Source organism: Pyxicephalus adspersus, chromosome 1 (genome assembly GCF_032062135.1).
Source record: "Pyxicephalus adspersus chromosome 1, UCB_Pads_2.0, whole genome shotgun sequence".
In the NCBI taxonomy this organism is placed as follows: domain Eukaryota; kingdom Metazoa; phylum Chordata; class Amphibia; order Anura; family Pyxicephalidae; genus Pyxicephalus; species Pyxicephalus adspersus.
The window spans coordinates 174,874,096-174,886,332 of NC_092858.1; the positions used below are offsets into that span (position 1 = coordinate 174,874,096).

General features: G+C 41.0%; 1 protein-coding gene across 1 annotated transcript in view; it reads left to right on the forward strand.

Annotated features, from left to right (window-relative positions):
- CFAP44 (cilia and flagella associated protein 44) overlaps positions 1-11,254 on the forward strand; it is a gene marked incomplete in the record, with an annotated part of 39,396 nt that extends 28,142 nt beyond the window's left edge. The window contains 9 exon segments of the mRNA XM_072398428.1: positions 1,026-1,229; positions 2,429-2,624; positions 3,858-3,968; positions 4,788-4,918; positions 5,154-5,270; positions 5,821-6,022; positions 7,620-7,780; positions 8,741-8,875; positions 9,609-11,254. Of these exon segments, the coding sequence (XP_072254529.1) occupies positions 1,026-1,229; positions 2,429-2,624; positions 3,858-3,968; positions 4,788-4,918; positions 5,154-5,270; positions 5,821-6,022; positions 7,620-7,780; positions 8,741-8,875; positions 9,609-9,767 (1,416 nt within the window).
- Positions 11,255-12,237: the final 983 nt, after the last annotated feature.

Here is a 12,237-nt window from a genome sequence, read left to right on the forward strand (position 1 = left end):
GGATATGATCACCCTGTATAAATATATAAATGCTCCATAAAGACAAGGGGGCGCTCTTTGTGTCTGCAGTTTAAGCTCCAGATAAGAAAGGGATTCTTTACTGTAAGGAAGTAGTTTCAGAAATTACTATAGATTACTTTAGGAAAAAAGCTGGATGATTTCTAGAAGCACAGAATATAACTGGGTATCAAGGCTTTAGAGTAAAGGTAACAGAGACTGCTGATCCAGGGAACATCCAATTGCCGCTTGGAATCAGGAAGGAAATTTTTTCCCCTGTTAGAGCAAATTGTACCTGGGTTTTTGTTTTGCCTTCCTCTGGATCTGCTATGTCCATAGGGTTTCATCTGGGATATGTTTATTTCCCAAGTGGTTGAACTTGATGTCATTTTTCAACCTGACTAACTATGTAGCTATGAAGACAGCCTGGCCTCCCTATTGGTCTTCCAATTTGATTTAAATGATCGTTCTTGCACAGGTCAAACTTTCTATTTATCAAAATTTATGATCTGAAACCCAAACATTTGTTGCTTATAATTAGATGGCTGCTGAGGTTTGGTGTTGGCTGTCCTTGGCCCATGCAGTTGCTTGTGCAGCAGTAGAATCTCTGATATGAGACCTTGGACGTGGAGTTGGACTTACTAACTGCTTAGCACTCTCTATTAGCTCCTATTTCTGATTCACCTTGAACCAGAGTTTGAATCACATTACCCCCTATCCATAAAAGCAGGGTATACCATTTCTCATCCCCAAAGGAACAGAGTAGTAAGCTAACTTATCTGGGAGGAATGGTAAGTATAAAAAACATTAAATATAGCAGGAAAGGGGTGGAGGTTTGCCCTTGGGGGGGGGGCAGTTACACTTGGGGAAGTCCAGAGTTGGACTTTAAGTCCACAGGTAGGGTAGGGCTTTTTTTCTGCAGACTCAGTTTCAGAAAATAAAAATTACCATGATATTAAACTGATTGCCCTGAAAATCTTGACTGAACCCTCATACTTGTTTTAAGAAACATACTTGCCTGCATGCAGATAAATGAACTGGTGATTTGCTTTGATGCCGAGCTCCGCCTCCTGCGACACAAGAAGATGCAGCTGGAAGTACAGATGAAGATGGCCGACCTTCGTCATGTCACCCTGTTTGAGGAGTTGATGCTCCTGAAGGAATTCGAGAAAAGAGAAGATATTCTGCAGGAGAAGGTCAGCGATCGAGTGTCTGACCTGGAAGAGATGAAGGTGAGTCTGATTGCCTTAATATATATACTGTGTATATACTTTATACTGTGCCCCAGTACTGACACGGATGGGGTTAAAAATTTTTGGGGGGAGAGGCAGTTGTATTGGTGGAAAAGCTAAGATTTGAGGTAATTGGGTCTTACTTCCTGCAGGTGTGGAAGGGGCAGCAGAAGCAGAGGGGCATACTGGTATTATAATGGTATGGAATAAAGGGGTAGTGTGTATTGACTTGTTGAGAAAGGGGTTCATTTACAGCTAAGGAGCAAAGTGTTCTTCCATAATTTGCAATTATGTACATCATTCAAATTTATGGTAGACTGCTGGTATAGAGTGAGTAGCATGCACAGGTGCATTTGTATGAGGTGGTTACAGGTGCAGTGGTGGGGGCAACAGAATGGGCAGGCCTGGTTGTAAAAGTTCATTGGGAGAATAAAGTTGCATTATTAAAAATGAAAATGTGAGTTAGTTTATGAGGGTATAGTGTATGCGATGGGGGTGAGAGCATGAGGGCACTGTCCAGGCACAATGGTCAGCTAGGAAAGTGAACAGTGACCAACCGGTTATGCAAAGCAGAGACCAGACAGGAGGATGAACTCTGACCGCTCTGGGTATAAACAGCTAAGGCCAGCCATGGAGGTAAAGAGTGACCACATTGAGTATTAAAGGTTTGAAGATAACAGAGACTGCTGATCCAGGGAACATACCATTGCCTCATTGAATTAGGAAGCATTTTTTTCTCCTGTTGGAGCAAATTGTACCAGGGATTTTTTTTTGCCTTCCCCTGGATCAATTATGTCCATAGGGGTTTTTATCTGGCATATGTTTATTTCCCAAGTTGCTAAACTAGATGGACTTGTCTTTTTTCAATCTAACTGACTCAATGTAACTATGGCTATACTAAGCTGAGCTCAGACAGGAAGATTAATAGTGACCACACTGGTTTTACATAGCTGGGGCCAACTATGAAGGCAAACATTGACCACACTGAATATACACAGCTAGGCACAGCCAAGTTCACTGGTTATGCATATCAGAGGTCAGCCAGAAAGCTACAAAGCCAAGACCAACCATGGAAGTTATACTAAGCCAAGCTCACCAGGAAGTTAAACAATAACCACACTGGTCATACATAGTTAAGGATAGCCAGGGAGAGTAACAGATGTACCAGCACTTATGGACTTTCTTTGGTTTCTCCATAGAGGAAGTCTGAAGATTATCTTCAGCAATTGGAGACCAAAAAGAAGGACATTGTAAAGCTTCAGGAGAAGGAAAAGACCTTACATGCTACCTTCCAGAACTCGCTGGGCGAGAACAACAAATTTGCAGCTTTCCTCACTAAAGTCTTTAAGAAGAAAATCAAACGCACCAAGAAGAAGGAGGTGACAGGGGACGAAGGTTTGTATTGGTAAAACCACAGATTATTGAGATATACATTCATTGTGAGGCTGGTGAACAAAGCCATGTGTGAATAAAGTAATTGCTTTTAAAGCCATGATCTACGAACTGGATGTACTTTGAAGTACATACAATATATCAAGTTTATGAACTGTTTTGTTAATCCTTTATTATATAAACTACAACCTACAGGTCCTGGACCTCTCATTAGAAAACATAAAAGAAAAAAAATCTACAAATGAGACAACCCTAGCAGTATAGTTATTGGTATACAATCATTTGGGTGATTCAGGTCCATAGACAACAGTCACATGAGTTTACATTATTATGTAGGATATATATATATATATATATATATATAGTAATCAATTAAAGCCGGTAATTGCACTGTATCAAATGTCCTTTTTCTGTGTAGCAGCCACACTGTGGAGTATTGGTTCCCACTCATTTAGTCTAAAAGGAACTTTTGTGTACTTGTATTCACAGATTGAAAATAGGGTTCCGAAGAGAAAACCCCACCATTCATTGGTGTGTAGGGGAGAAAACACAAAGCATAGGTCTCTTTAGAAGTCCCAAACTGATGTGTAAAATATTGGGTCCCGGAGTGATGTCTGTAGTTTTTTTCTGTTTGTTTAACTCAATAAGGGGTTGGCTACCCAATTTACCCAATTTTGCACAATTTACATGATCCCGGTTCAATAGCTTTCCTAGTTTGTAAAAATAGTGATTTTTATTTCACATCTGCTGTCAGTTATACTTTAAAGCAAAGCTTTAAACTGTTTCAGTGTGATCCAGATAATTTTAAAGATTCTTTATGTGTTCGTTTTATGACCCTTTCCTACCCTTTGCTGATCTCTCTCTTGCTGAACTTTATTTTGCAAGGAAATTTTTTTAAAAAATTCCACCATTCTAGTGATTTTTAATTGTTATAGTGCGCATTCATTTAACAAAATTTGAACAAAGCTCCTCCTAAAATATCCTGGTATAGCATTGGGAAGAATGAACCCCGCTACCAGGCCTTTACTACTCGGGGGCCACCCTGGTCTTACTATGACAGCCAGGGCTCCCCTGTGACCTGAGGTCTGACTATGTCATAGGTGTCAGTGGACTCCCTATAAGAATATAAAGAGAATGGACTTCAGAGAGAGAACCCAGATATTTTGCATAAATCCTACATATACACAACGACTCTGCCTTATCTAGAGATTAATACGTCTTTTGTTTGATCTTCAGAGGAGGATGAGGACAGCGATGAAGAGTCTGATGAGGAGTCGACATATGAAAGTGACGAAGAGGAATCAGATTCTGAGGACGGCGTCTTTGATGATTCAGTTTGTCCAGACAGTGAGTCATTTCACTCTGTCCACTTTTCTATATAATATAAATATTATGACTGGCTTTAGGACTTTCTAATAATATTGCTCTGACTTTAGACATTATTAAACGTGTGATCATAGTGAGTACAGCGCTCTGATTTTCAGAGACAGGCTTGTCCAACCCATACTGGATCTTTTCCAGAACTCGGAGGGCCACAATACCCAAAATATATGGTAACAAATGTAACATTACTGCTCCGCTACCCCTCATGGGTGTCCCTTATATTGTGATCCTCCATATAGAGACCCTCATTTTATATTGCATCATATAGTGCCCTTTATTATATATTGCATCATCTAGTGCCCCTCATTATATATTGCTTCATATAGTGCCCCTCATTATATATTGCCCCTATTATTTTCCTTCTCCATATTGTGCCCCTTATTATAGTGCTCCCCTGTTTTTGTCCTCTGCGTAGAACCCCTCGTTAAAGTGTTTCCTCAATATTAAACTCTATGATATGTAAATGATAATTGATAATGACAGTCTGTGGATGAGGAAATGAGGGGGTTCCTTTTGGCTGAGGAAGGTCCAGGGCCCTTGTGCAGCCGCACATTTTGCACCTCCCTACATCCACCCCTGCTTAGGAGCTCAGCTATTGCTCTTGGAGACACCTTCCCACCAATGCCGGTTCTGTACGAATTAAATGATTACTTTTACTTGATTTACTTATTATTTGTACTGTAGCTATCCTTGTCAAACATTTGCTGCCCAAAATAATAACCATATAGCCCTTGAAAGTCCCGCTTTCAAATTCCCTTGTCACTGTCTTTTTGTTGTGTGCAGATTGTGACCCCCAGCTGTTTGACAACACCTTGCAGCTACGTGAAAAGCGCCTGGACATTGAGGAGGCTCTGGCAGAAGAAAAGAAACTTGTTGATAATCTGAAGAAGGAATATGATGCACTGGCCAAGAAGGTAAACTAAACTTGTTTGTAGAAACATGATTTAGAAAGAAAAACCTCTCTGTACATATTTATGAGAACATATTTTACTTGGGATATGTTCCCACAGATCCACCTGATTCCCCCACTTATGAATTTTGTGGACAATACAATATCCTGTGATATAAATTAAAGTAAATGCCAGCGGTTCAAGAGATATATTTATATTAGTCCTATTAACCTACATGTGAATACATTTTCATTGTCAGGTGAAAATAGTTGAGGTAAATCTGAAGTCAGCGGAGGTGGAGCTGGAGGCATTCCAGAGGGAGAAGCAACAGAAACTTAATGAGCTGCACGTTGTTGTTCCATTAAAGCTGCACCAGGTACAGTATTGTCTGCTACCACATTACTATATGACTGCTGTGCATCATGTCCTCCTAGCACTCCAGACCTAAGGGGACCTGTACTGTGGAGGCTGTGCATAGAAGGGACAGGAGGACAAAGGGCTCGTCCCCAGTATTGCTTGTGGTTTCATGCTGCTGATCTTTTCCTAGTTATTGAATTTCTATGCATTGTTGTGCGCTGTGTCGGTGTGTGGGGGCAGTCACGGTGGCAGAGGAGAAGTTATAAAGGAGTTACCCTCTAATGAACTGGTAGAGTAATAATAATTAAGCTGCATGGAAAGAGGAGGAAGTACATATCCACTTAATGGACGAAGAAGAAGCAGGGGGATTTGTACAATACAGGACCACAGGTACAGCTTCCTCTCCAGCAAGGAAAACAGTGATCAGCTCAGTATTGATGCAATCAAAGTCCCTTGGATTACCCTCTGAAATTGGGACCCTTGATGTCTCCATATAGAGAACGTGACACTTACACAATCCAATCACATAGGGGGCTGGTTAAATAAGTTCTTTTGTGTCTTTCACTCAGGTTGATTACATGATCAATGGAGAGATTCCCTGTGACCTGTCCCAGGCCCTGGTCTTCACCAACCATTCCTTGGAGAGTCTCCAGCATCGCATCAAAGAGCTACAGGTGGAGAAGGTGGAGAAGAAGGAATTGTATAAGCAGGCCAAAGAGCAGCACAAGCATCTGATCCGAGAACGCAAGGAGATGGAGGTCAAAATCCAAGGTGAGTTCTGCACCTAAGAGTGTGATAGCAATAAAAGAGACAAGTCCAGTGATTTATCACCAGTACACATGATCCACAGCAAAACCTTTTCTATATTTCACAGCAGTCTGTGGCAATCGGGGGGATTGGATGTTGAGGGTTTCACACTTGCAGATCAGATAAAAATAAAATGAGGGTGCCTCATTTTAAACAGCTGCCACCCTCATACCTGAGGGTGCAGCTGTTTTGGGCTAAATGTATACTTTTCTAACCCCCACTCAATCTATCCTGTGCTGTTGCTCTGCCAAAATGGACTGCTAAGAATTGGTATCATAATAATGTCTATGTACACCCAAGAAGAAAAATCTGATATATTGCAGCATTACCTTTCTACCTGTCTGGCCTCTATTATTTTCACCCGAAGATCCTGCAAGTAAAACAAACAATCACTGTACTGTATTTATGTCACCTTAAGACAGTAAGCATGTAAGGGTCACAGAACGCTACCCTTCTCTTTTTATTATTATTATTATTATTATTAATAAACATATGTACCAGCATATTACACAGCGTTGTACATTAAATAGGGGTTACAAATGACAGATGCATACAGATAGTAACACAGGAAGAGGGGAGGACCCTGCCCTGAAGAGCTTACAATCTAAAAGGTGGGGGAAGTATCACACAATAGAAGGGGGGATATGGAGTGGTGGGAAGTAGTGAGCGTTTTGGAAGACAGAGGAAGACGGGTAGGTGAGATTGAAAAGATGGGTTTTGAGTGCCCTTTTAAATGAGCAGAAAGTAGGAGCAAGCTCTTGATCATACTATCATAGCAGGAGAAGGTCTGACATTCACAGAGGTGAACTGGGCTAGCCTGATAACACTTCTTGAGATGACACTTCACAGTATACAGAAAACTGGACTACTCGCAAGATCAACAAGTATATTTTTGTACTTATCAGATATGGTAAAGTGCTTTAAACAGAACATTTTATATGGCATATGAGCTGATTTAATATACCAATGTTGGAAGGCCCCTTTGCTTCATTACTTTTTGAATCAATGAGTAGAAGATTGGGGGAAAGTTTCAGCTTAGTGCAGTCTGCTTCTAGGTGTGTGGGTTTAGTAGATTTTCCACCAATGAAAACCATGCAGGGGACAGCAAATATGAGAATTAAGATGGATGATGGGTAGGATGTCAGTCTGAAACCTTTTATTATATATTGGAACCTGTCATTATTAGCATCATCATATGTGAGGTCTGCATCCCTTACTCGTCAATCTTCCACCTTTCAGGCTACAGCCTATGTTGGGTACGCAGAAATTAGGTTTTGGTTCCTGTTCCCCTGAGATCTTTATGCTTTGCCATGTCACAGTCCATGAAACCCTCTTCTTTTATCAGCTGTGATGCAAATTTTCCACCTTCTAGTTCTACAATTCTAAGTCATCTAGGAATATATATTGTATAGGAACAAAGTCACCCATTGCTTGTACCTACTCCATTGATCAATGAGGTCCATGTTGTGCCCATTATTAAAAGCTGCATGGTGGCAGATTATTGTCTAGGAGGAGAACAGATAGCCATGTTAAGGATTTTTTTCTATATATACCTTTCCAGGCCTGGAGGAGAAGTGTTGTCAGCAGATGATGATGAAGTTCGGTCGCCTGGTTGACCTTGAAGCTCTGCAGACCTTGTCAGTAAATACCACCCTGGAGGAGCTGAAGCTGAAATCCTCAAAAAGACGGAAGGAGATGGACCAGGAGATAGCAGAATGGGAGGTAAGAAGGTCACTATGGATTCCCTATTTCAGTGACCAGGAGATGGTTTACCACTTTGTATCTTAATAAATCACAGCTGACACCTTCTGCCAAAGTAATCAGGTACAGGAGATGTTTATATAGCACAGTAGCACAGTGGTTAGCACTCTGGCTTTTGCGGCTGTAGGTCCCAGGTTTGAAACTCAGCCAGGACACTATCTGCATGGAGTTTGCAGGTTCTCCCCGTTTTTGTGTGGGTTTCCCCGGGGTACTCTGGATTCCTCCCACATCCCAAAAACATGCAGTTAGGTTAATTGGCTTTCTTTCCAAATTGGCCTTAGACTGTATTAATGACATATGACTATGGTAGAGACATTGGATTGTGAGCCCCCTTGAGGACAGCTTTGTGACTATGGACAGTGCTGTGTAAAATGTCAGCGCTTTATAAATCTGAGATATTAATATTAAGGAAGTTAGTCCTATGCTACACCTCATGGCATCAGTTTCTTGCTGACCGGACCTGCATGTCATCACAGAAATACTGCAGAATCTCCCTTCCCAGTGAGACCGTGATACTTTACCAGACCAGCAACACAGTAATAGGTGTATTTCTGTACTATTTCTTAGAAATCTGATAACATAATTACAGTATCATGCTTGGTATATGTAAATATAATGTAAACAGTGTGACAATGAGCCGGAATAATTAAACTCTCCAAGATTGAAGTATAGACTTTTATGGGAGAACCTGGGGGATCAAGCAAACCTGGAATGGTTTTCTTAAAAATCATTTGCTAGTAGTCGGACCAGATCCTGTCCAGGTTTGCTGGATCACCATGGTTCACCTATGATAGTCTATCTTCTCCAGTCTTGGAGAGCTTTATTAAATTAGGCCCAGTGTATCTAGGAGCAGCTGATTACAATATATTAGATAAGGAAGAAGCATTGTGTTTTATTGTTTTCCTTTTTTTCTGTAAAAAGGACAAATTAATGGAGACAAAGAAGAAACTGGTGGAGGTGACCAGGGAGCACACCAAGAAGCTGGACAGATTGAATGATATCCTGACCGAGAAGAAAGTCATAGAGGCAAAGCTAGACGCTCGGCAAACTGTTGTGGTATGTTTACTGCTAAGTAATAATAAATGTATAAATCCTGACATTAGCAGGCTGTCAGAAGTGATATGTAATACTATATATGTAATAGTCAGAAGTGTGTAAAACTGTGTATATACCTGTGTAATAATAAGTGAATCAGCACAGGCAGGTGACCTGCATAGACAACAAAGTAAAAGCAGAGGCTGAAAACACATAATTAGTTCTGTCCAATGTAATCCTGGGAAGGCTGGCAGACAGGAATCTATCAGGTATATCAGGTGCTAGCTGATTGTCCAGCAGTCTATTTAATGACTCCCAATTGGGGAAGGTGTGCACTGCAATGCTGAATAATAACAAGCTAGATGAAGTTTTATGAATAATCATTGCATAGGGATGACAAATGGCCAATGTGCCCTCTATGGTTATAATGGACACCCAATGTCGCTTCACCTGCTAGATTCCTCCTTTGACTGTTGCTATGCTAATGGACACCAGATCTGTCCTTAACCTTCTCATGGATACCCAAAGTAGGCCTGGTGAAGTACCTAAATATTGTGAAATATATAACACAGGAAGTGTGCACAAGACATTTCTGAATTTCTGATCCAGCAGATATAACACAATGCATCTATCAATATAGCAAACGCAAGCAAAGAGAGCCAATAGGAGAAGTTTGTTGTTAGGGTTCACTGTACACAGGGATCTTTAATGTAAAATTTGTGGAACTCTCTGAGTCTTCTTTATCACCATTAAGGGTGCTGAATTCCAGGGGCCACGGAAAGCTGACATCCGTGAGAGACAGAAGCTGCTCCATCGCGCTCAGTTACAGGCGGAGGAGTTGGAGAGCCTGAAAGAGGAAATATCACTGCTGAGCAAGAAAGGAGGAAGCATTCTGCCACCTATCCGCCAATAGCATTGTATTATATTACCACCTATAGACAATCCATGGCGGGGTCATGTGATGTCATATTTCAGATTTTGTATGATAGATTCATTACCTTTAACTATCCAACCCATTTTCCTATTTTCCCTTTATGCGTCAGTATGGGTTGGAGTCCACATATATAGACAAATCAAATAAGCTACAGTATATTTTATTGTTATTTTTCATAAAAATAAATAAAGTTGCACCCCATGGCCTTGAATCTATGAAGGTATTAGAATTTTTTCCATTTTTATCCATAAGGTATTTTGCATTTTGTTTGTTATGTCAGTGGCCTCTCCCCCCTTCATGTGGGATAAAGGTCTGTGTTTTGTATGAGTTGCAGTCTTAGCATTATTGGATACCAAAGTAAAGTCTGTTAGCTGCTAATTGAGGGGATGCTGGGCCCATAGTGTCCAACCAATCACAAGTTAGTTTTTATAACTGCAAAATTTGAATGTACACCAAAATTCCAAGTATCAACTTGCTTGCAAAGTCATTAATGTCCAAAGGCCCTGGCCAAGCAGCTTGAGCATGCATATGTTAACTATAACTGTCTGACTGTGTAATTTACACACATAAATAATTTTAAATACAAATAATCTTTTTATTTGGTACACTGGTTGTGAAAGAATTACTTCTAGAGAAAAGCAGATGAAGGCATGTCATTGGATTACTGGAATCCTGAAAATAATATTTATTGGACGGTAGATGGCGCTCTAGGCATTATGTTTGCCAATCCTTGACCAACAAAAGTATTGTGTGTTGGTTATGTCATACTCTCTATCAGACAGTAGATGGCGCTGTAGGCTTTATGTTTGCCAATCCCTGACCAGGGAAGGTATTGTGTGTTGGTTGTGTCATACTCTCTATCGGACAGTAGATGGCGCTCCACACATTTAATTTTTCTATCACAGCACAGTATAATCAGAGTTTTTGCTTTAGAAATTCTTCTCAGGTACAATTTTCACTTTTGTGAATCCTTTTTTAGGAGAGGTCTAAAAGAACCTTTTTTGGGGATCATTTAGGGTCTTCTCCAATCACTTTATATGAAATGCAAAGATTAATGTAATATATTCTGGTTTGAGATGATGAGGTAGATGACTTCTGAACTTACCTTTTCATGATTGAGGCTGTGGAGGTAAGTGATCTGACTCATGGAAAGCAGTGATACCATTTGTAGGTAGGTCCCGGGGCAGCACCAGTATATTGCAGGTTCACAGTACCAAAACTGTGAATAAACCTCAAGTTCTATATGGGGAACACACTTCAGTAGTTGGGGATCTGGGAACCCCAATGTGTGATGTAGCGGAGGGATTCCTGGACACACCTCCCGGAAACCCATGGCGTCTGCATGCAGAGGATGAACATCTCAGATGAATACAGAGTGAATGTCGCACAGCTGCAGGTATTGCTGTATGATATTTGCAGGTCATTGATGAGTGTTTTTATTTATTATCAAATAAAAATAAATTTGTTCTTCATTACTACTTTATTCATGTGTTCATTACTAACTTTCCATTGTATATGTGGAAAATGTCTTGGAGTGAAAGCCACCCCCCCCCCATTTCAAGTGTCTTTATGCAATTCGGGGGCGGGTATAACCAGAGTTCGGGGGTGTATATAACCAGAAGGAGGGTGTGGCTGACTTGAGAGGGGGTGTGTCTAACTGGAAAGGGAGATTGTCTCACTGGTGAGGGGGTGTGTTTAAATGGAGAGGGGTGTGTCTGACTGGAGAGTGTGGCTCTTATCAGAAAGGGGGTGTGTCTGACCAGAGAGGGGTATGTTCAACTGGAGAGGGGCATTTCTGACCGGAGCAGGGGCTCGATGAGTTAAGAGGGTCTGACAGTATTAACAGGCTTTGGCCTTGTGTTAATTACATCAGTTTGGCGTTATTTTTAGAATTCATTGGCAGGTACATTTGACCTCCACTTGAGCTCCCTCTAACCTGCATTAGAGCTGCTTCAAGCAGTTGTTGCATTCCTATAGAACTGTATGTAAGGCTAAGTCAATGAAAGCCCTTTAACACTAATAAACACTGCAGAACTATTGTAACCGGAAAGTGCTGGTAACGCTATGAATTTCAAGTTTGTTCGCACTTTATGGTATTTCAGTGGCGTCACAGAACTGGCATATTGTTGATGTCTAAATAGCGCCCCCTGATGGTGGGCAGGAAAAAAAAAGATTATAGGTAAATGTTCATGGTGTCCCCAGAAATCAAGGCGTTGATTGGTCGGCAGGTAGGACTATATTGGAACAAGAAGTGCTGACATTACTGAGCAAGCTATTTAAAGTAGGGACTGTAACCCCTCCCCCAATGTCAAAGCTACAGATCATGGGGACCCAGTGCAAAATTTAAGACATATTGTCTCCCGTGTAAATTTTGGAAGTGGCCCCATTGGTTAGTGGTGCAGAAAAGGGGAGGGGCCCATGAGGGGAGACTATTGTAGGACAGGGGGGG